The 26267-nt window shown below is 36.7% G+C and overlaps 1 protein-coding gene across 1 annotated transcript in view; it reads left to right on the forward strand.

Moving 5' to 3' along the window:
* Positions 1 to 26267, forward strand: part of LOC133523107 (formin-binding protein 4-like) — a 29991-nt gene that overhangs the window by 622 nt on the left and 3102 nt on the right. Inside the window, exons 2-10 of the mRNA XM_061858616.1 lie at positions 1343 to 1477; positions 3646 to 3808; positions 10737 to 10989; positions 12248 to 13069; positions 16216 to 16349; positions 19914 to 20153; positions 20977 to 21064; positions 21112 to 21192; positions 23735 to 23929. Of these exons, the coding sequence (XP_061714600.1) occupies positions 1343 to 1477; positions 3646 to 3808; positions 10737 to 10989; positions 12248 to 13069; positions 16216 to 16349; positions 19914 to 20153; positions 20977 to 21064; positions 21112 to 21192; positions 23735 to 23929 (2111 nt within the window). The remainder of the gene's footprint in view (positions 1 to 1342; positions 1478 to 3645; positions 3809 to 10736; positions 10990 to 12247; positions 13070 to 16215; positions 16350 to 19913; positions 20154 to 20976; positions 21065 to 21111; positions 21193 to 23734; positions 23930 to 26267) is intronic.

Consider the following 26267-nt stretch of genomic DNA (forward strand, 5'->3'; position numbering starts at 1 on the left):
CTTATTATGGTTGTGCACAATAAAGAATTATTAATTGTATGATTAGGGACCAGCCGCTCCTGGATCTTTAGGTGCGTGTGGGGCTGATGCCAACAGCATAGTATTATTATTATTATTCTATTAGCAATTTTCTGGTGAAAGCACTTTAGCTGTTATTTTTTCACTATTCAGTAACAATAAACCTGTACAATATGTACCATTTGGTTAAATAGAAACATTAGTTGCTGCACGAGAGGTCTAAAAGTATCACCAGGAAACTTACAATCCAACCATTGACATATAATATCTAAGGACGACCGGTCTGGCCTAGTGGGTAGTGACCCTGCCTATGAAGCCGATGGTCCTGGGTTCAAATCCTCGTAAGGGCATTTATTTGTGTGATGAGACTGATGAGCATGGATATTAAATTTGTTCCTGAGTCATGGATGTTTTCTATGTATTTAAGTATTTATAAATATTTATATATTATATATATTGTTGTTTAAGTACCCTCAACACAAGCCTTATTGAGCTTACTGTGGGACTTAGTCAATTTGTGTAATGCTGTCCTATAGTTTATTAAGGACAGGCCTTACAGGCAATAACAATGGGGCCAGTACAGCAGTGTCATGCACACAAATTTGAGCCAATGATACAGGCGAATGCCAAAACGCGATTGGTTGATGAGTTAGCATTGCATGTGCGATTGGTCCCAAGTAGTTGCATTACACTGCATGATTGGCTCGAATTTGTGAGTGACACCACTGAACTAGCACCATTCTTAGTGCCCATAAGGCCCTTATCCTTAGATATATGTCAATGAATCCAACTTAATCTTACATTATTGATAGAACATTGTTTTCATTTTGTTCATGTTATTTATTGGGTCTATTCTGTGTGATAGAACTGGCATTTTAAAGAATAGACTTGACATAATAATTTCTGGCTTATTTATTTGATTTTAATTAATTTTGACAACATACTCAGTCTCATTACTACATTAACATCTTACCTACCTTATAACACAAAGTAACCTGTCACCATGTCTGTCTGTATATCTGTATGTTCTTGATTAACTCAAAAACTTCTAAACAGATTTTAATGTTGTTTTACCTATCAATAGAGGGATCCTTGAGGAAGGTTTAGGTGTATAATTTGTTAAGGATAATGTTTGCTAAAGATATTGTAAAAAAAAAAAATTACTACCTGTGAGAAGCCAGTGCAGAGTTGTTTATTGTCATCATCATTATCATTTCTATTATCAAAAAATGTGATAAAAGAAGAGTTTTTTTAAAATAAAGTCTGTTTTAAAATATATTTAGTAATACATACAATATTACTTTTTTTTAAATATATTTTACAGCCTGGTCAGCATGTTACGATGACAGCAGCGGCTTCACCTACTATTGGAACCAGCACACTAATGCGGTCACCTGGGAAGCTCCGGCCGAGTACTTGATGGCTTTGAAGTTAGCACAGCATCAGTTACATGCTTCAGGTAAAAGTAAATCTATTTGCCCACCAGTTTAGGGTTCAAATCATGTTCTTCAACTGAGTCCGGTCTTCAACCTCCCACCCCATCGCCAAAACACCCAGCTTTTGCGCCACAGAACTATGCGAAGTAAATTTAGGGTGACCATGTTTCCATTTGCCGGGTATCTTACTGGTCAGAGCCACTTTGGATAGGTGGGTGTCAGGTTTCCCATTTCCGCGTCTGAATCTCCTTGTGTACATGCAATTGTCGGGTCATTCTCCATAAGTGAGCGGTCATGATCCAGTGGGGTCATTGAAGTTACACTCTCATTTGTGAATAAATAAAATAAAATAAAATAGCCTTTTATTTCTTGCAAATTTTAACATTGTTTGGTGTTTAGAATTAGTCTTAAGTTAACTTATAATGTTATAATGTTAGTTCTAGTATAATTTTAAATGAATATTAATATTTAGCAAGAACCCCGTCTTCGCAGGTGAAGGCCTCCTCCAGAGTTTTCCACTCATCTCTATCTTGAGCTATTTGCATCCAGTTTTGACCAGCGATATTTTTTATTTCGTCTTCCCATCTAGTAACAGGTTTTCCTATACTCCGTTTTCCTAGTGGCCCTTTCCATGACGACATTTTTAAATAGCAGGTTTTAGTTACATGAAACATTTGAAAATTTTGGTATGAAAATTACGTAACATACATATATGTCTGGTACTAGTTTTGTTTGTAAAATTTCTACTCACTCTGTTCCAGGGATCGGAACCGGTTTTTTGGAAAAACTTTGAAATAAACATATATTTCGGTTTATTTTATACTCCAAATATAGGACTCGGTTGTGTTTTTAGATAACGACTTCGTATTATGAGATTGCCCAATTAGAAATGAAATAATTAACAAAGAACTAAAAAATACCGTTTTCGTTCCCATACAAACAATACCGGTTTCCGATCCCTGCTCTGTTCTCCATTGAATGGGATTTTCTCCGCGTAGGGCCGAAGGCCAGAATTGCCCGAGCGAGGTCTGCCTTTAAGTTCAAGTGTGAGTAAAACTGAAGAAAAAAATGCAACCAGACTGTATCTGGCCGCGATGGTACTTGTACAGCTTGTACTATTGATTGATTCTTCTTCTTCTTTGTTAGGGGCTATGTAAGGCTCTACAGCCTAAATATCACTGCGACCATTCCTGATATATTGTGATCGCCACCTACTACAACTCTCGATGCAAACCTGTAACTTCAAACAGCTGCAGGATCCTCTTGATCTCGAGAGACCTTAACTCCTCCAGACGTTTGACTGATTGATTAGGTGCTATTGTTCTGTGTTTGAGTACACTACATTCCTGCAACTCTCTCTCTTCGACCTTCGCTATTAGAATACTTGAGGAAGCACGCACTCTTATGCAATTCGATGGAGAATTGTACTCATTTCTTTCTATTGTATTTCATGTGATTATGAGTACATATTTTTTTTTAAATGAGTGTGTAACTTTTGATTGTATGGCGGCGCGGCGGCTAAGTTCATGTATAAATAAATAAATAAATAAATAAATATTATAGGACATTATTACACAAATTGACTAAGTCCCACAGTAAGCTCAATAAGGCTTGTGTTGAGGATACCTAGACAACGATATTTATAATATATAAATATTTATAAATACTTAAATACATAGAAAACACCCATGACTCAGGAACAAATATCCATGCTCATCACACGAATAAATGCCCTTACCAGGACATGTATCTCCTAACATAAGTACAAAAAATTAGCACTGGTGACCAAGTGCAGCTAAAGCAGACATTACTCAACCCTGACTTGTACCAATGAGCTGTCTGGGAGTTATGTAAGAAATATCATGTGAAATTTTTAGTAATAGCTCCTAAGGGAAAAAAACATGTGTTCGGGAATCTGCTTATATTATTTGCGAAGAAATTCAAATCAAATATGTATGAGAAGTCCCTAATCTGCATTGGTTTATTATACATATAACTAAACTAAAATTATTACCTGTGTGGCTTACATTATTACATTTCCATCAATACTAAAGTATTTTTAATGATTAAACTTATCTATAAAGCAAAATGATGTAAGCATTCACACAATAGGAATATGCATGACATAGACTATATAAATATGTAAATATCACATGTAACAATTGTTATCAATAATGATTTTCATTTTCAGGTTCATCAGAAGTATCAGCCGAAGAGTGGCAGCTGTACCAACAGACCCTGGCCGAGAAGCAAGCACTAGCCAAACCAAGCCAACCCAAGATGCCAGACCAAGCCAAGCCAAAGACAATCAAGAATGGTGCCAAGCGGAAACCGGGCAGTGATGATGAACATGAGTAAGATAATAGGCTAGATGTCAATTTTTAGGGTTCCGTAGTCAACTAGGAACCCTTATAGTTTCGCCATGTCCGTCTGTCTGTCTGTCTGTCCGAGGCTTTGCTCCGTGGTCGTTAGTGCTAGAAAGCTGAAATTTGGCATGGATATATAAATCAATAAAGCCGACAAAGTCGTACAATAAAATGTAAAAAAATTAATTTTTTTAGGGTACCTCCCCTACACGTAAAGTGAACATTTTTTTTTGCTTCAATCCTACAGTGTGGGATATCGTTGGAAAGGTCTTTCAAAACTAATAGGGGTCTTCAACAAAAATTTCTTGATAAAGTGAATATATTCGGAGATAATTGCTCCGAAAGAAAAAAAAAATGTGTCCCCCCCCCTCTAACTTTTGAACCATAGGTCAAAAAAATGTGAATAAAATCTTGAGAGTAGAGCTTAAGAAAGACAGTAAATGAAAACTATAGCGGATATGATCAGTTTAGCTGTTTTTGAGTTATCGCAAAAAGTTTCCCCTCCATCCCTTGGTTAACAATCTACCATACTTTAAGCTCCAGTTTAGCTTATTGTGACGGAAGAGTAACTACGGAACCCTACTCTGAGCATGGCCCGACATGCTCTTGGCCGGTTTTTTTATTAATGGCATCAATGGATCAGGTTTGTTTTTAGGATCAAATGTTTATATGGGACCCGTTGTATTAAAGCAATACAAAATTCAGAAATGATAGTCAGTGTCCGACAGTCGCACTTCACTCGCGAAATGCTCCTAACATAACGATAAGTGACCGTGACGTCACGGTCACTGAAAGCCCATCTTGAAGTATGGAAAACAAGAAAATTGCGATTTCGTCGGTAAAATATTGCGTTTATGTATATTTTTTTTTATTTTTATTTATCCAAAAAAAGTTGGTACAATATACATTTACATAATATTTCGCCAAACATAACGTTTATCGGCGAATGTTGCACTCACTTACAGTTTTTGTGTACCCGATCTTATCTTATGAACTATTTATTTATCTAAGTATTTATGATTATGACTTATTCTAAGTATTATATGTATGTATGTAGGTGTGTATTGTTTTTCTTATCTGAAAAAACTAGTTGCCCAAGCTTGGGATCGTTCTATATATTTTATTTATTTATTTTTAAGTTGAGGCACGTTTTGAGTTGAGGTATTTAGTAGCAACTTTTTCAGTTTCGTTTTAAACACGTTTTTGCTGCTACACTCGTCTTCTAATGAAATTTTGTTAAAAATTCGCGGGATGAGATAGCTGCGCGTTCGTTCACCATAGTAGTTGTTGGCGGTGGGCTCCGCGTACCTACGGCGCTCTGACCCTCTTTGCGGTCGTGTGTACACTCGCAGCGTTTTAAACTCAGAACAATTAAACTGATCAGTTGCTAATAAATATCTAACCTTGTCATGCACTGGTAAGACGCTTAATGTTTTGAATAAGGCTACGTTATCATTCTTACAGGTTTTTATGGTATTTTCGTTTGTAATATTTTTTAACAGTCTCAGTTGTAAATTAAGCACATGGTTTAAATAGGTTTTAAAAGTACGTCCGTAGGCTATCAATCCATATCAAATTACAGCGTCAGCCAGTGAATGATATAACATACGTAATATTTTTTTATTTACAATATTTTTTAAGCTAATTATTTTACATAATATGGACCTTAGCCTATTGCACACTATGTTTATATGTATTTTCCAATTCATGTAACTATCTATAGTTAAACCCAGATATTTGAAATTTTGAACTACTTCTATTATTTTACATTTACAATTATGTTTGTTGGTACGTAAACAATCATATGTGTGACCAATAATTTGAACAGGATTATGGCATTTTTTAGTATATCGTAGCTATACTTTCGTACTACCTACTTAACGTAGAAATCTTTTTTTGGATAAAATGCAAGGAATCTAATTAATGGTACCCATACTTTATTCCTTTTTGGAAGTAAAAAAAAAAGGTACTGTATTATTATATCATTTCCATGTATTATTTTAATATCTACATTATTGTGTAAATCAGCAGTTAATTAAATCGAATCTAATTGTCACTAACATCTAATTGTTTACTATCATCGCGATTATTCGCATATGTTAAAAACATAATGAATGAACGGAATTACACACACAAGTAAAAAGGGAAAGATATAGGAAGAGTTCTAAATTCAAAATTCCCTTACGACTTGTATAGCGTTATATTTTTAGAACGAAATTATTAATAGCGGATCCCTTTGTTTGCCATAATTATTGAAAGTCATAATGTTATGATGGTCATTGTTAAGAATTGAAATGCGCACTCTGTTGTCTTTATATATTTTGTCTGTGGCAATACCATAGCTGTCAAATATGACTTCTTTCTTATCCTGTGTACGCCATTGTGTGTCTCTGCATAAATAAAACAATATACTGTTATCAAAGTACTTTTATTGGCCTGACCGATAATATAACAACAGGTTATGGGCCCAGAGCATCGCGAGTGAATAGAAAGAAAGTCGGATCGGTTGTCGGAACGTGTTTATTTCCTACGTCTCGGTACTGCGTCGGATGCACGCGCGTGTTGTAGCGCGGCACGGGGACGTTTATAAGTACCAATGGATCTTGGAGGTCTTGGCGTCGCGTCTGCGAAGAAGTTCGCTGGCGACAATTACAGACAATGGAAGTTCCAGACGACACTTGCCTTGAAGGCCAGGGGCCTGGGCGATCACATAACCTCTCCCGTAATGCCGGCTGGCGCCGACTCGAACGAATGGAACAAAGATGCGGCGAAGGCGATGTACGTAATAACAGCAAGTATGGAATTGCCGCAAATAAGTCTAATCGAAACCTGTGAAACGGCGAGTGGTATTTTTGCCAAATTAGACTCTATCTACGACCAAAAAAGTGAAAATTGCAAAATGCTGTTGCATGAGAAATTCCACACGATCAAGTTTATGGAGGGCGATAGCATTGCTGAACATATTTCGAAAATTGAAAATATCGCTAAACAATTAAAAGATGCCGGCGAAACAATGTCTGAAATGGCAATTGTAACCAAGATACTGGGGTCCTTGCCGGAGCGCTATCGCATGGTGAGACAAGCTTGGCTGTCGCTCGATCCAAGTAAGCAAACTGTTATTAACCTTACGGCGCGACTTCTAGATGAAGATTCAAGTTTCAAAGCTCAAGAGGAAACAGCACTAGCTACTGAGAAGATGGCTAGAAGGTCGGTGAAATGCTTCAAGTGCAAGAAACCGGGGCACTATGCTCGTGATTGTCGCTCCAACCCTCAACAAAGTAGTGCATGTAGGCATGACTTGAAGTATGAGAAGAACGAATCTGCCTTTATTGCCCAGCTTGAGGCGAACACCATGGAAGATGAAGAAATATGGATCTTAGACAGCGGCGCCTCCGCTCATATGACGTATAGACGGAATTATTTCTCAGACTTCAAGCTAGAGTGTAGCAGTGTGCGATTAGGTGACAAAAGTGAACTATCTGTGCAAGGCTCAGGAACAATTAAAATAATGAAGCTCTTGGACGGCAAATGGTACAATTCCACTATAAATAACGTGCTTTATGTGCCTGAATTGAAGAGAAACTTGTTCTCAGAGGGTGTTATTACATCAAAAGGATTTTCAGTGACCAAAAACAAAGATTTTGCATTTGTGAAAAATAGTGATGGAAGTATTGCGGCTACTGCCATCAAGCAACATAATAACCTGTACAAATTGTTATTTAAGCCCATCTTGGCGGGTGATGAAGCAAATGTAGTAACCTTGAAACAATGGCATGAGCGTCTTGGTCATGTGAATGTAAAGACTTTGCGTGAAATGGTGCAAAATGGCCATTTACCCTCTGTTGGTGATCTAAGTGACTTCTTCTGTGAGGCTTGTGTGATCGGCAAGCAACACAGAGTGCCTTTCAAGAAAAGTGCATCAAGCACACAGAAGAATAAAGTGTACAGTGACCTCTGCGGGCCTATGCCAACACCATCTGTTGGAGGAGCTCGATATTACATCACATTCCTGGAAGCAGCATCTGGATTTATCACCGTTTACTTCTTGAAGCACAAGAATGAAGCTTTACAAGCTTTTCAGAAGTATGTTCAACTAATAGAAAACAAATTTGACACCAAAGTGAAGCTGTTACATACTGACAACGGCAAGGAGTATTGCAATGATGAATTCAGGAAATATGCAGCTGGAAAAGGTATAGAGCTAGAATACACTGCTCCATATACACCGCAGCAGAATGGCAGGAGCGAGAGAGCAAACAGAACAATAATGGAGAGTGCTCGGTCCATGCTGTATGCGAGACATCTACCTTTAATGATGTGGGCAGAAGCAGTGCAGACAGCGGTTTATTTAATAAACAGAAGATCTAACAAGGAAAAGACTCCGTTTGAACTTTGGACTGGCTCAAAGCCTACTCTTACACATGTTAGAGCATTTGGTTCGGCTGCTTACATGCATGTACCTAAAGAAAAGAGAAACAAACTAGAGCCAAAAAGCAAGAAGCTTATTCTAGTTGGCTACGAAAGTAACTCTGACAATTACAGGTTGTTTGATCCCGATACAAAGAAAATAACCATATCTCGAGATGTAATTTTCAACGAAAATGAGCTCTCCTCATTGACTAAGAACATGGGAGATACATCAGATCAGCCACTGGGCCTTGATAGCCCCTATAGCGAAGAAAGCAACCCATATGAATCGCACGAACATGATTATAAAGCATTTGAAGATTTTTACCAAGCGATGATAGATGAGGTGGCAGTAAACAAAGAAGAAGACCCAGAGAGTCAAGAAGAGAACGGAACAATGTATAATGACAATGGTGAGAGAGTGGAACAGAGATACAACCTGCGTCCCCGACTTCATAGAAGCACAGTAGCAGAAGCAAACTTAGTAGAAGTACTGCCCAATTCATACAATGAGGCTGTGAATAGCCAAGATAAAGAAAGATGGATAACGGCAATGAATGAGGAACTTAAGTCCCATGATACTTGCAAGACATGGGAGCTTGTGGAACGTCCAGCTAACAAGAAGCTGATTGGCTGTAAATGGGTTTATAAGATTAAGCAGAATGCTGATGATACGTCACGATACAAAGCTCGACTATGTGCAAAAGGCTATACCCAAGAAAAAGGTATAGACTATGATGAGACGTTTTCACCAACGGTGCGCTATGATACCATCAGAATAATGCTATCACTGGCAGCAAAAGAAAAATTGAAGATGGGACAGTTCGATATAAAAACTGCTTTCCTATATGGAACCCTAGAGGAAGAGGTTTACATGGAACCCCCACCTGGTCTAGACACAGAATTAATCTGCAAACTCAACAAGTCACTGTATGGGCTAAAGCAGTCACCTAGGTGTTGGAATTCTAAGTTTCACTCATTCATGCAGGAAAATGGTTTTGTAAACTGCCAAAATGACAGATGTCTGTATGTTTCTCAGGACGGTAGATTTCCCTTATATTTACTTTTGTTTGTAGACGATGGGCTGTTGTTGTGTAAAAACCAAGAAATTATTGATAAGTTTTTAATCAACTTGCAAAAACATTTTGAAATAACCATCATGAGTCCAAAGCAATTTGTGGGTTTAGAAATAGAAATTGAAAGTGATGGGTCTATCTTTGTACATCAGACTAAGTATATTAATAGCTTGCTCCACAAATTTGGAATGGACTCGTGTAAAACTAGTGCGTTGCCAGCTGACCCTAATGTAAGGTTGGATAATTGTGAAGGATCAGCTGACATGCCAGATGTACCATACCGTGAGGCAGTAGGCTCACTCATGTATGCTGCTATAGGTAGCAGGCCTGATATCTACTTTATAGTATGCTCACTGAGTAGATACTTAAACAATTTTAGTAATGTGCACTGGGGTGCAGTAAAAAAGGTATTTAAATATTTGAAAAGTAATAAAGAGTTGGGCATACTATATAGTACAAGTGTATCTGAGGATGACAACATAAAAGGTTTTTCTGATGCTGACTATGCAAATTGTACTGTGACACGTAAATCTGTAACTGGCTATGTGTTTATAATGAATAGTGGTGCTGTCACTTGGAACACTAAATTACAAAAGTGTGTAGTTCTGTCTACGACAGAAGCTGAATATCTAGCTGCCTGTGCCGCTACGAAAGAGCTTGTTTGGATTAAAAGTCTCATGCAAGAAATTGGCTTATCAGAAAATATTAAGCTAGGAATTGATAATCAGAGTACAATCAAGCTCATTCGTGGCGCTAATTTACATAAGAGATCTAAACATATAGATATTCAATATCACTATGTAAGAGAAAAGCTTCTTGAGAAGGTGATGGATGTCGAGTACTGTGAAACTAAACTGCAAGCAGCTGATATGTTTACCAAGAGCCTTCCTTTGCCTCAGTTCGAATCTTTAAGAAGGATGATTGGTATGTGTGGGAGAGTACGCATTTAGGGGGGGTGTTAAGAATTGAAATGCGCACTCTGTTGTCTTTATATATTTTGTCTGTGGCAATACCATAGCTGTCAAATATGACTTCTTTCTTATCCTGTGTACGCCATTGTGTGTCTCTGCATAAATAAAACAATATACTGTTATCAAAGTACTTTTATTGGCCTGACCGATAATATAACAACAGTCATATTATCATTATGACTAATGATAATATGACCATCATTACATTATGACTTTCAATAATTATTATATAACTAACTCTGAAACCGTTAAAGGAATTTCCTTAGGTAATCCTATAGATTTTTGTTTGTTTTATGGCAATCCTGAAAATTTACGCATTTCTGAGCAAAAACAAATTATGGCTAACGAAAATGCGGACAAAAAATACATTATAACGTATAACTTTATGGGAAACAATAGAGACCCTATTAATAGATTTATTTATACTCTTTTAGTTACAATATTTTATCATTTCCTCCACAGAAAAATAGAACTAATTACCTCCTACCACAACTCCGACTCTGAATCCAACGATGAAGAAACCCCAGCCAAGCCAGTCAAGCCTGTAGCCAAGCCAGCCAAGCCCACAGTCCCGAAGAACCCACACAAGAAGCAGAAGACCAAGCCGGTTGAGTACGGGCCCAGCTTGCCGAGCAACCAGAACTACACGGTGCCAATCGGGCCGGAGCTGCCTCCGGGGATGCTGGTCGAGGAGCTGGTGGAAAAGGTGGATAAGGTAATGTTATCTCAGATTGCAATGGAAACAAGCACGCCTAATAGGTGAGATATTTCCCCTTTCAAGCTTGTACTTTTTTAAACCAAAACATACTAGACATCAATCTGCTCTATTTGTGATTGAAACACAAAACGAAATGTTGTCTGTTTTAATATTTTGTCTTTTAATTATTTATATAAGAATTCAAGCCTTGGCGACCCTCTACATCTCTAAGGATAATTTAATATATATTTTTATATTTTATCTCTGACACTTAGAGACTTATACATCTCTAAAGAATTTTAGTATTTTATGGTTTTATTTTTTTATCATAGTTTTTTTTTTGTGTAATTTGACATTTAGAGACAGTATACATCTCTAATAAAGTATTTATTATTTCATAGATTCGATATTTGTAATTGTTTTTTTTTTTAATTTATTGTTTGTAAAAATGGACATGTAAAAGTGCCCCTGTGGCCTATTTGCTGAATAAATGTTTGATATTTGATAAGAAGCAGAGCATTTGAAGAAGCAGGAGCGACTTCCAGATACGGGCGGTGGACTTAGGTGGAGAAATAATGCAGGAGCTTCCAAAATTTACCACTTTTAATGAGTAATAAAAAACTACATGGTAGGTAAGTACTATATGTACGTATGCGTTGCTGGTTAGATGAAGAGTGGGGCGTGGGCCGCGCCCGCGCTGCTGTCGCTGTGTGTGTATGTGTGTCTCATGCATGGCACACATATACGAGGCGTTAACATTTGTTGTTTCACAAAATTTCGAATTGGTGGTCAAAAAAAATTTCACTAGACTTAAAAAAACTGTAAAAAAAATGTAATTTCATGATTTAAACTAAATACGAAACACCAATGATGAGAAAGAAAACTGAAATTGCTAAAAAATAGCAACTCTATATCATTGAACACCTTAGATATTTAATATTTTGCCATCTAATAAAGATTAGAGATTAATTACAACTATTTAAATGAATATTTTTATTATTTAACTTTAATCTTTAATAATTCAACTTTACTTTGGGGTTTTCAATGAAATGAGTATGTTATAAGCACTGTGATGGTTAAAGTTTTCAATCTGAGGTGTTAGGGGTCTATGATGAGATGCCCGTTAGAGTCTCCAAGTGCATACACTGTTGAGATTCACGGGCTGCTGAGACAATTTTATAGATAATCTGGTTATAAACACTAAACTCCTGAAAAGTACTATTATGCCAGTAAGGTTTCTTAATAATGAAAAAAAAAATATTTTCAATTGTTTTAGACACAATCGAAGACTCCACCTTTAGCAGATACCGATGATAGCTTAGAAGAAAAAACATTATTCATGAGATTAAAGGAAAAAGCCAAACTATTAGAAAAACTTGGTGGAGAAATACCAACAGAATTACAGAAAATGATCAAAGACGATACAAAAGTCGTTTCTCCTAAAGTTGTGGATGAAAGTAGCAGAGACAGCAAAATTGACAATATTGATGATTTGTTAGATGAGATTGAAAAGAAAGAGCTGCCAAAAGTTAAGTCTAAGAAGACTGATATGTTTGGTGAAGATTCAAATAGTGGTAAAAATACGCCTGTCGGTACTCCTCCTAGAGAAGTAAAACCTCTCTTTCCAAGTAGCAAAGCTATAGAGGAGACACCACCACTACCACCAGTTCCTGCTCCTTCTGTAGTTGAAAATGGTGTAGAAAAACCAGAAATCCCAGAAAAGAAAGTTAACCTATACTTGGCAGACACAGAAGTAAAAGAAAACCGCAAAAAGCTAAGGATTGATAATTCTATCCTTCCTGAAAGAAAGAAAAGTGAAGTCCCCGCTTATACTACTAAATATTCACAATATATAGAAGGTTTTTCAAGTGAGAGAACCGGATTAGGTTTCAAAGAAAATGACAATGAAAGTCCAAAAGTGGCGACTGTCAGTTATGGAAACGGTTTGTCGTTTACTAAAGGAGAAGTGTTGAATGAAGATAAGCAGGATGAAGATTTGGATGATATGTCTGATTTGGTGGAAGCCAAGTTGAAGTTTTTGAATGAGGTGCAACCGTGTCAGGTGCCTCCTGTGCAGGAGATGCTGATACAATGGCAGGTCAGTAGCTTTTATTTCAATCCAGTGTTAGTCTGTGAAAAAACTCCTCATTGGCCTATTATTTTTATGAAAAAACTTAAGTATTTATTATTTTGATTTCGTTTTAGAGTACGTCTAAATCATAGTTCACTTCACTTACGATTGTACTGCTTGGATAGTTTGTCAAGTATATTTTTAAATTGATCCACATTTATAGGGTTATTATTTATTTGGCTTTATTAGTGCACGTAACCACTTTTGTCTTGTCTATCTATAACACGTTTTATTCGTAAAGTCAAATCATTACGAATTTGTACCAAATTAGATGATCGGTGTATATTAATTGTGTCGCCTATTTGATGCTGCTTCATTTGAAGCATATGAAAAGACGAGGTGCCAAAATAGGACCCTGTGGTACTTTGAACTTTATATTTGTTTTTTTAGTTTCGTTGCTGTCTACGCGACGAACGTATATCAATAAGAGGGTTTATGACTTAAGACGGTTTTCCCTGCAATATTTTTTTCTGCCGGTTATATTAACCTTAACTACCTTTTGTTTACCTCTGTCTTTAAGACCTTTAAGTATTATGTGTCTTTCCATGTTTATTTATTTAGAGGTTGTGCAATTAAGAGCATGTTTGTTGTATACTAATCGAGCGAACAAAATGAATTTTATGTTGAACTCGTTATAAAACTCAACAATAATGTTAAAGATTTATTGAAAATCATAAACGCTGACATAGAATAATAAGTAGACATCACAGTACTATATCGAGATAGAAGGAAAGAGTGTAGATATGTCCCTCGCGTGCAAAAAAGTCGCCGAACGGCTCCAATGCTCGCCAAGAACATCAGTCGACGAGACGACGAAACCTTACGAAACGTCAGGCTTTAAAATCAAAATGACGGTTTGTTCAATAATTCATTTTTCAAACACCACAAATAAAGTTGTAGCTGTTATTCCTGGTATTTCCTTTCATCGGTAAGTACTCTTTGTCCTGACATATCTGTAATTTAATTAAAAAACAATTTTATTGTTTGCCGTGTTATATTTTCATCATGGCAGGCTGGCATTGTGTTTCCATTGCGGCTCGAATTTGCAGAGCCAGACTTAGCGTGCGTTCAAAATCAGCGATGTAAAAAGTCTATTTTTCATTTTTTTCTTTCAAAAGCAAGAGTGCATGTACGCTGTAATTTTCTCACTCGATTAGGTAAAGTCGATTTTGAAATTAAAGAAAATAATAATAACTTTTTCATATTATTATGTACCTACATCATATACGCAGTGAAAAGCAATAGTAGGTACATTGTATTAATAATAATATAATTAAGAGCGGTGAACAAGATTTAAGAACGAGTGGGAATTGATTAAACGAACAAACTTAATAGGTACGAATTTGTAATTCCTGTACCGCCCGTGGCACAACTACGTTTGTCATCACGGCTGTAAGGAAACTAAAGGAAAGAAAAAAAACTTTAGCTTAATTTCGGACGTAAACTTCAGCTTAATTTCGGACGTAAACTTCAGCTTAATTTCGTACGTAAACTTCAGCTTAATTTCGGACGTAAACTTCAGCTTAATTTCGGACGTGAACTTCAGCTTAATTTCATACGTAAACTTCAGCTTAATTTCGGACGTATATTAATCCTAGGTCGATATTTAGAATTTAGGGACCGCATCGCCTACAAGTAACTGTTTAAGAGCAAGTGTGATGAAAATATGTGTCCACGGCTGGCAAAAGTCCCATTTTGTCGTTTGCCATAATAAGGACGAGAGTTTCTTGTATACTCGTATTTATACAAATATTCTGTCAAAGCGTCCTTATAGTAAGGAACAAAGTTACCGGCCTTCCACACACATGATTAACAGGCAGGTTATGGTTGCGTCTATATTGTATTTTATGTAATATTTAGTATGCTGTCAAATCAAATCAACATTTAAAATTTGAATCAACATTTTAATAACAACATTCTTCAAACAATTTTTTAAAAATATCTGGTAACTTAAATCACTAAATGTCGCTCGTGACGTCAAAGTGTCTTCACAAAATAGAATAGAAGAAACTTTTTTCAAAAATGCTGAGTTTAAACTTAAATTCAAAATTCATAATACAAGAAAATATTCTCAAAGTAGGTAAGCGTGGAAACCCTTTCGAGAGAGCGCAACTACAAGCCAAACAAATTAAATAGAATACTACAAACTATACAAGTTAAATATAATTGTATGTAAATTTATTTGCAAGAGAGTTAAATTATTAAAATTGTATGCCCACACTGTTAAACTATATAATTGTTAGTGCAATAAAAAATATTTACTTACCCACAATAAAACTGTAATAACTATTGTTCTGTGTACAGTAACAGACATACTTGACTTACTAATAAAATTAGTTCCACAAAGAAAGAAACACACTTTTCTAATTACGGTTTTTCTGTATATTTAAAATGTATTTTTTTGAAATTAACTTTAAACGAATTCACTGACAATGAGTTTCTAAGAGGAGGCGGCGGTATATTGTTCCAGCATTTGTGGCGCAATGTGGCGGTGCTGCGCCGTAGACAAAGCAAACGAGTAGCTCCCGTAATGCGCCTCTGTGAAAAAGTTAATGTTTCATATAGACATGGTGGCGTCATTGTTCTTACAATGCCAAAAAGCATACAGGCTAAATGCATTGAACGTCGGGACTCCATATTCATTAACCCGCTTTTATTTAGGTAAGGAGTCATATGGGCTCGAGGTGAAGAAAGAAAAACGTGCACATGCATCCTGTACACTTTATATTAGCTATTTTATTTTTGACAACAGACCGCCACCTATAACAATATTGGCGTAGTTGAATTTTGACAATTGAAAATGGTACACGCTCGGTCCCCTTACAAATCGATCAACTATTTTCTTCTATCTCGATATAATTCTGTGGTAGGTATTAGTACATTACGATACAAGTGCGAAAAATAGGAAATTCGAAACGAGTTGCGAATTACCTATTCGCACATGTATCGTACAACGTTTTACAGTACATATGGCCCTTTAAATGTTCGACACAGTAACGTAATATGCTACTTCTCGCACTAGTGCTATAAAGTAGCCCCATATGTACTGTAAAGTGTTATTATTATCGTGGTGGAGTTGGAGCGGGTCGTTCAGTGGCGCTGTCCGTGTGCAGACGCTGGCGGCGGCGTTCCGCGGCGGCGCGCTGGCGGCGCCGTACTGGCGGCGCTGGGTGCGCGCCGGCGCGCGCGCGCTGCGCCGGCGGGAGCAGCGCGCCGCGCCGCCCGGCTGGAGCGCCGCCTTCCAGAGGTACGCGCCCGCCGGGACTTGCCGTGCAGGACAGCCTCGCGCGCCTGTGCTCGCTTGTCGATACTGAGAGATATACTTACGATTGGAGCGGGGCTCGCGTAGGGAGACGACCGATTCCCTGGAGGCTTTTCGATTTCGCACTTAAATCTCGTTCCTCGTCAATTGCTCCTCGTACTCGATATAAAACGAGGTTAAGAAATTATAATATTGCCCTAATCAGTGTTTGCCGAAACCATTAACCGTTATAAATTGAACCGTAAACTGTATCCGTCTCCTGCGGTTTACGGTTCAATTTATAATGGTTGATGGTCAATTGCAATTAACGTTCGCCCGACGCTGGCCCTTAATGCATTTGATTCGGGAAGTTTTTATTTCTTGATAATTATACAAAAATAGTGGGGGCCTGTTTGAAGACATATTAGGTATCGTGTTCTAATTAGGAAAAAGTAGAAGAAAAAGTTTTTTGACGCAAACAAAATTTTCTATTGACAGGACGACCAAGTCGGCCGACCCTCCATACGAAGACCAAAAATTTTATGTATCAAAAAAAAATCTGCCATTTTTTCCTAATCAGAACACGATACCAAATATACCCTGAAAGTTTAAACGGATCCCTACTATTTTTTTATTAATATAACTAAAACAGACTTTGGGGATAATTACATAAATAACTTAATTTAGAATAACTAAGAACTTTAAACTTCAGCATTATTAGAATAAACAACTGCAAATTAATTAATATACATTTAAATAGTTTGGAGTTTATGACCCAAAATATTTTACACATAAATATGCTAAATAGTCTAATATTTAGCATATATCAGTAAATATTGCAACAATTTTAATCTCGTCTCAACTTTTCCTACTAATTTTATAATCACAAAATGTCCCAATAATTACTCAGTCACAGTATAACAGCCAAGTTTAAAACTGTCTTGCATTGTAAGCGTGCAGTTAAAGTGACGAACTATTGGTGTTAAACAGACTTTGGTGTACACCATCAACTAAAATTTGCGCTGTGCGTTGCATTTATCACGTTTTTTTATGAAATAACGTCTTAAACATAACGCACAACGCAATCACTACTGATTCTTTTACAGCTAGTAACTAATGCGGATTTTGAACCTCTTCAACCTTTATTTTAATTGTAGTTTGTATTAATATTTATTCGTTTCAATGCTACGAAGATCTTTGTAGCCAACTTCGTTTTTGTAAAGAACCCAGTCTACACGGCAACAGCTGTTATAATTATACAATTAAAAAAATACTTTACGTGTCTTACACAAAACTTGGATTTTTAGTCTACAAAGTCATAAACTGTCATTTTATGAACCCACATAGTAATATATCCCCAAATACAGCGAAAACCTGTGAAAAATACAGAAACAGGAGCATTTTATTTAAAAAAAAAATCAAGGATCGCCTAAAATTACATAGAGGCGCGTTTTATTAAGATTTCATATGCATCGTGCAGCGCAAATTAAAATATATATATATATATATATCGGCGCTACCGTAAGGTCATCAACGAGTTGGCTCTTCTAGCGTCGAAGTACATACAACACGTGCTGTATATTATTTATAAACATGTTTATTATTTATTGTAGTAAATGTGTATTTTTGTGATATTTTACACTGTTCGTGTTCAAATTGTCCTCTCATCAGTAAGAACATGATTCACTATGTACACATTAAAATACAAGTACGATTTAATTCTAAAGTAAAGAAATTTATTTATTTGTATTTCTCAGTGTATCGAGAACAAATAACTTTAAAAACTATGACACATGAAATTGTATAGCTCTTTTTCTCATTTCCTCATAACAATCTGTGATCAATTTCTGTGATAACTTGTTAATAAAATATTTAATTAAATTCAGAGAGTTTACTTTAAAGTAACCCTAAAATTAGGAATTTATTGTTTTGATTTCAATTTTACAAACATAAGATTATGTTATTTATTATTATAACATCTTATGCCCATTTCACAAGGTTTTACATACTGATATTAAATAATTAAAATATAATACTGCACGATAGTAACATTTTCAGTTATGTCATTTATACGTTTAACTACTTTATAATGTTTTATGATAGTGGGTTATATTTGTCATTTTTATATTGTAACATTTTCTTACAATAACATTAAATATAAAAAGAAGTGACCTGAAGACAGAAAACTGAATATGAAACCTCAAGACGGGACGAGTCAAGACTTCGCGCCGAGGATTTGGGTGAGACAAATGACATAACTTACTATTTTTGATTTTCAAGATAATGCACTTTGATCTATTTCAGAAGCTGACAGCGGAGGCTGACCACCTTGGCATCTGCGCCTAGGTCATCACAGTCATATGGGTGCTTTTGATATTTAAACTTTTAATGGAGAATCGGTCTTACTAGTCGAATGAAATAACTTTGTGATCTACGTTTAGAAATAACTTGACTTGCGATATTTAAAAGTGTTTAAATTTTTATCGAGCAATTTACTCGTATTATATGACAAACCAGGCTAATTGCATTATTGAGTAAAAATATCAGTGTGTGTAAAGAAATTTCAACGAGAAACTCTACAACATAACCTAAAAATTATAAGTCTAAAGTTGTTCCATTCAAGTTAGCTCGATTCCTACGTTAAAGTTTCAAAACTAAGGCACCCTAAATGAATCGCTGACATCTTCAACGGACCTAAATGACACTGTGTCGTGAATGTAGAAGAGAACATTTTTCTGAACTCACGATATCGCGAGTTGAGAATTAGGAAATAGGCAAAGGACCAAGGGATTAAGTATACGGTTTTCTTTTGACTGAGTTGTTTAATTTTAAGTTGCCTTTAGTCTTTGGGAATTTAAAAGAGTGGAGAGTCGGTTTATCTTAAATAACTCGAAAGCGCACACCTTCGCAACACATGAGGAAATTGCAGTATCAATTAGATACGTTTTTCAAATTGATTTATGTAAGATATAATTATGTATCCATGATAATGAAACTAATTATAAATTTTGGTCTATCTGATGACTACGAAGTAAGAATTTTAGAATTAATGTAAAATTCTTAAAAGGTTTAAAAACTACCTAAGTGTATTATAACGTAATATTGTCTCTTTTGTTTATTAGAGATAAGTCACAATTACATAATATTTGATCAAAAAGCATTGTTAAACCAGAATGGTTTATCTCGATTCTCCATTCCGCAGTATTTAATAAGTAAATATGCAATGCAATACATACACATCTTATTCGTAAATAACAAAAGTTAAATAAAAACAATATATTGGCATACCATAAATATTTCAATATCTTTTAGCGATTTCACTATACAATATCGTGTAACTTTTTTTTTATTATATAATTATTTTCGTCATTTAAATTTTTAACTCCGAAATTTTATGAGCCATTAGTATGTAATTTTTGCATTATTATTTTGATACAACATGTAATGCACTATTAAATCAACTCAACTCAATATGAAACACTTCGTAAACGATATCTCACTTTAAATTCCCACCGACTACCGGCCCCTACCCGCCCCCACTACCTTTACTTGTACGTCCGTCATTTGCAGGTCCGAGGGCCGCTACCGCTACCGCCGCGAGGCCGACGGCTTCACGCAGTGGGAGTACCCGGCCGCTGAGACCATGGATATGGAGATATGCACCACACCTCCCCCTGAGGAGCCAAAGGTAAGTCTGAGGGCCGCTACCGCTACCGCTGCGAGGCCGACGGCTTCACGCAGTGGGAGTACCCGGCCGCTGAGACCATGGATATGGAGATATGCACCACACCTCCCCCTGAGGAGCCAAAGGTAAGTCTGAGGGCCGCTACCGCTACCGCTGCGAGGCCGACGGCTTCACGCAGTGGGAGTACCCGGCCGCTGAGACCATGGATATAGAGATATGCACCACACCACCCCCTGAGGAACGCGATATGCTGGTTCAAGTTTGCTCGGTTAGTCCGTCTCGGAACCATAAAAAAAAAATATTGAAACCACCAGAGAATGCACAAATGTAAAGTTCGTTTACATCAAACCGTCCGTCGCCGTTAAAGCGCTTGTTAAATTATATTGTATAAAGTAAATACATGCGGCCCGATTCGAAGAATGAGATACGGTAACGATAAGTTCTCATGTAGATATCGTTTGTATGTCGTATAATTGACAGAAGCAGCTCGATTCGGGATTCGATCAATGTCATTTTGACGTTAAAAATATCGTAGATTGATTTTATTGGGATCACAGCGGAATCGAAATAAACGTCAATTTTGACATGTCGTTTATCTATCGATCTTTTAAAGATCTTAAACGTGTCTTAAGCATTCTTCGAATCGGGCCGATATTATACACAAATCGATCTAGTCCCACAGTAAGTTCAATGAGGCTGGGATGGGTGGGGATGACGATGTATATAATATATAGTTTTGTATAAATACTCAGGAATAAATGTTTGTGCTAAACACACAAATAAATGCCCTTACCACGAACGCGGGGTGTCCTGCTTCGTAGACTGGGTCACTATCAACTAGGCTAGGAGGCCGTGTGTGGAAAGTTTCACAGGTCTCTGCTGAGCGATGTTGATCCGTCTGCGAATCGATTGTAACTCATTTTTGATCAAAACCTTCGTTTGTACCAGGTGGTGGTGCAGCCCCCGCTGCCGCCGGCGCCGCCGCCCCCCGCGCCCGCCCCCGCGCCCGCCCCTGCCGCCCCCGCGCCCGCCCCTGCCGCCCCCGCGCCCGCCCCTGCCGCCCCCGCGCCCGCCCCCGCCCCCGCGCCGCCCACCCCGCCGCCGCCGCCCGCGTGGCGCGACCCGCCGCCGCCCGGCACCGACGAGCCGCCGCCGCTCCCTCCGGTACGTGTCCGTGTCCGGCAAAAATTGTGCATGACGCATTATTTATTTTTCCTACTCCTCTACTGTTATCTGTCATTTATGCATTCATTAACACGAATATAAGAACATACATAAAAGGTTTCAAGAAAAGTCTATATTGTCTATTCCTCATAAAAGCTCTTGTGCTTTTAATCGCTATAACGTTACTGCGATTAATGGCTACCAACCTAACAAAACCAAAACGAATACAGTTATAAACTAAGTGCATTGCCGCCAACTTACAAAATATTCATTTGGTTGGTTTGGCGTCTTGGCTATATACTTTTGCTTTATTTACCTAAATTAAGATTTATTTTTGTTGACTCGTAGGAAAAGTATTGTATGCAACGTTGTATAAGTAGGTCAAAAAATTCTCGTGGCGTATTCCTTTACAATGTTCGGCTCCGGCTCACATTGTAACTCACGCCACTCTCCTTTTTTGACCCTTCTTATACAACTGTTGCATAAAATACTATAGCCTAATAAAGGCGTTTCGCAGGACACCTTATTTGTTATTGTTGAAATTATAATAAGTATTTACCTATTTTAGAGAGAAAGAGAGAGAGGGTTAAAGCCGGCATAGCTTTATTTGACGTTCATAATACTATATAAGGGCATTGTAATTTTTTGAAAATAAGGTTTTTGTCGAAAAAAATCTGACAAGATTTTATCACCGCCTGTACTTTTCTTTCCACAGTAAATAGACAGGTTACGTTTTATCACAGAGGTCTAATGGCCACCTACCTCCTATCTCCATCATCAGATCAGCTCGATTATCTTGAAAATTTTTGAGGAAACAGATGAACATACATACATATATATCTACAAACATACTGCTTTAGCTTTGCTGTAGTCGAGTAAAATATTAAAATATACTTCGTTAAGTCATCACCACAAACTCACAATAGTTTTAAACGCCATAGACATTAAAGGCGCTTAAGTCCTTTGAAGCAACCATTGCTATTTTTAACAATTTCCAAAAAAACTAAACACCAGAGGAGTTCTATGTAACTATTTAACGAGAGTTGGTAATACCTTCGCAGCGGCAATTAGGGTTACTCGTAACTTAAGTTTTTTTTTCTTAAGTCCGACTTACGCTTGACTGTAGATTTCTAATAGGTTTTCCTGTAATCTTTAAGTAAAGAACTATTGTATGTGTATTTTTTTCAAAGATTTAGACCCAGTAGTTTCAAAAATAAAAGGGGGGGGAGGGGGAATGGTCATTTTTTCAGTAGTTTCGGAGCAAATAGGCTGTGACAGACAGACAGACGCACGAGTGATCTTATAAGGGTTCCGTTTTTTAGTTTTGAGGTACGGAACCCTAAAAAACATTCTTATATTCATTGACGATATTCGTAAAGCATTATATTCCATTGCACATAGGTACTTACCCAAAATCTAAAGAGAGTTCAATGACCGGGTGGACGAAAACCGATATTTATATAGGTATTTTGACGACCGGTCTGGCCTAGTGGGTAGTAACCCTGCCTATGAAGCCGATGGTCCCGGGTTCAAATCCTGGTAAGGGCATTTATTCGTGTGATGAGCATGCATATTTGTTCCTGAGTCATGGGTGTTTTCTATGTATTTAAGTATTTATATATATCGTTGTCTAAGTACCCTCAACACAAGCCTTATTGAGCTTACTGTGGGACTTAGTCAATTTGTGTAATAATGTTCTATAATATTTATTTATTTATTTTGCGACGGTTAATAGATTTTGTAGTGTTAGTTTTCCTTTAATGTAAGTGAACACCCGTATTTTTTAGTCGTCAGCCGCCGCTGAATACAAGCATCGTTTGGGAGAGCGGAATAAATACTATAAACCAAAGAACCTTCGCAGACTATCCTATGAACCTAACTTTATAACATGTAAAAACAACAATGAGTATGGTAATAGGGTTATGGTCTTCTTACATACCAAAAACTCTGAACAGTTTTCCCTCCGATGTAATTAATAACATAATTAATAAACCTAGTAATATTAAAACTATTGTTAAAAGAGCACTGATTGATGTGAAAAGACTCACTAACATTTAATTTTGTAATAAATAAATATTATAGGACATTATTACACAAATGGACTAACAAGGAAGGGTACCCAACTGTCCGACTCCGATTTGAATCATTTTGATATATGTTATAGAGTAGTCTAAAATAACGGACACGTATTTTTTTTTAGCTAATAAAATATATAATATAATATATAAATATTTATGAATACTTAAATACATACAAAACACCAATGAATCAGGAACAAATATCCATGCTCATCACACGAATAAATGCCCTTACCAGGATTAGAACCCGGGACCTTCAGCTTCGTAGGCAGGGTCACTACCCACTAGGCCAAACCGGTCGTCGGTGTAATTTGTTAATATAAACAGGGGTCGCATCCCCAGTTCCTTAGTCAAGATAATCTTTAAAATGTGAGATTAGTACTAAGTATATATTTCTTTGTAATTGTTTGTCGAAATAAACAGTTTACATTTAAAAAAAAAATTATAACATTTCTCTATTACAGGAGCCAAAGAAAGAGATAGGCGACGAGCTCCTCTCGTTCTACAGCGACATCGCGGAGCTGGAGGCGGCCCCCAGCCCGCCCGCGGCCCCCGGCCCCGCCCCGCCCGCCGGCCCCGCCCCGCCCGCGCGGCCCCCGCCGCCGCCGCCGCGGGAACCTGAACCTAAAGAGTCTAAAATTTCCAAGAAGAAATCTAAAGTAAGGGTTACTCTCATCTGGCAGAATATTATTTGTCAGAAATACACTTTGCATAACACGTATCGCAGATTTTTTTTAAATCGAATGATACTTTCGCATAAATATATACTTGCAATAATAGTCATTTTGAATAATGAAAAAAATAATAATAAAATAAATAAATAAAAATAAATAAATAAATATTATACGACATTATTACACAAATTGACTAAGTCCCACAGTAAGCTCAATAAGGCTTGTGTTGAGGGTACTTAGACAACGATATATATAAAATATAAATATTTATAAATACTTAAATACATAGAAAACACCAGAAAATACATGACTCAATAATAATAATAATGAAATAAATGTTTATTCAAAAGACAAACCTTAAAAACTAATCACAACTTCCGCCAAACCAGAGTATGGTTTGTTGGCAGACAAGGCTCCAAATAATATTAAGTGAAGGTTCTTTAATATTCATTTGGCAAAATTTTCTGAATAGTTTATGGTTTTCTGCCAAACAACATTTTGCGGAATGAAATTCTGCAGAAAGCAATATGTTAAAAGTATTTCTGCCAAACGATTATTCTACCAAGTAACATTATAATTCTATCATACAAAATTCTAATAAACTACTTTCTGCAATACAGTAAACCTAAACCTTCGTTTTTAATTGCGTGGAATCCTGACAGCTATCGTAATTTGACGTTTCAGGGATAGTAAACATTTGTTTTTCTGACATTATTTGGGAATTATTTTTATATAAATATAAATATTATAGGACATTATTACACAAATTGACTAAGTCCCACAGTAAGCTCAATAAGGCTTGTGCTGAGGGTACTTAGACAACGATATATATAATATATAAATATTTATAAATACTTATATGAAAGTAATATTTCTTGCTCTCTCTTATTTTACTGAAAAATCTCAAAGGGGGCAGTTCCCGTGAACGAAATTTCAAACACATTCGCATGTTCAATCTGTTGAAAGCCGAATGACATGAGTAAACAATTTTGTAATTTGTTTGAAATGGAGGGTAGATAGATGTAAGGAGAACACTCTCACGGCATCGTGCGGCGGCCGTATGTTTTTTTTTTATTTATTCCGAAAAGGTAAGCATTTGACCACAACCTCACCTGATGGAAAGTGCCGATGTAGTCTAGGATGGAACATGCTTACCTAAAAGATGTCTATTCACTCTCGATTTAAAAAGGTCCAAGTTATAGTGGACTGGGAATAGATTTGCAGGAAGTGAATTCCACTCCTTAGCCAGCTAGAGTGGAACACGGCGCCCCGACCGACCTCTCGTGCCCACCTACGGCCGCCGCTCGCCGTTGCCTCCATCACACGAACGGCGGATTGAAAGACTTGATAAAACTCAATTAATTATATTGTTTCCTTTTAGAAAAAAACAAAAAAAAATACAATAATTTTAAGCACGTGACATAGACAAATATAAATATTAAATTAAATATCATAATTATATCGCAGTGGCCAGATATGCTAAAAAGAAGGTACGTATGAAGGATAGCTGGATCTGCCACGGTATAAACAAATACACTTGAACATTATTTTTTTCTTTAAAACGAGACAAAGTATAAAAATATAATTTTAGTCCAAAGGTTTACGATATATGAAAGACATTAGAATGATGGTAACAATTATTTTTCACCCCAGAAAAATACCTGATATTTTCTCATGTCCAAATAGTGCCCTTTAAAATTGAAATCTTTGTTTTCACGAATAAAGTATTATGATGATTGCAATTAAAAATAATCATGTATTTCCAATGTTTTTTTGGCTTGTACATTTCGTCACAAATTCAAGGAGTATTTTTTTGCTTGACATTCTCAGGAGACGTCAGAATTCCACGCAATTAAGAACGAAGGTTTAAAGTAAGCTTCTAAACAATGCCTGGATGGCCCGATTTATATATTGTTTTCGTTTTTTTTTTCGTCAGATTAATATAGAATTTGGTCTGTCTGAACAAATGAAAATTACATACACTTATTTCAGGACAAGTTGTAATATCGTAAGTATTTGACCCAGAATAAAAAGCTAATATATAACGAAAAAAAATCAACAATATGATAAAACATGGCCCAGATCCACATACCAAAATATCGTCATTTTTTAGGGTTCCGTAGCCAAATGGCATAAAACGGAACCCTTATAGTTTCGCCATGTCCGTCTGTCTGTCCGAGGCTTTGCTCCGTGGTCGTTAGTGCTAGAAAGCTGAAATTTGGCATTGATATATAAATCAATAAAGCCGACAAAGTCGTACAATAAAATCTAAAAATTTTTTTTTTAGGGTACCTCCCCTACACGTAAAGTGGGGGTGAATTTT

The sequence above is a fragment of the Cydia pomonella genome, chromosome 11 (genome assembly GCF_033807575.1).
Source record: "Cydia pomonella isolate Wapato2018A chromosome 11, ilCydPomo1, whole genome shotgun sequence".
Taxonomy (NCBI): Eukaryota; Metazoa; Arthropoda; class Insecta; order Lepidoptera; family Tortricidae; genus Cydia; species Cydia pomonella.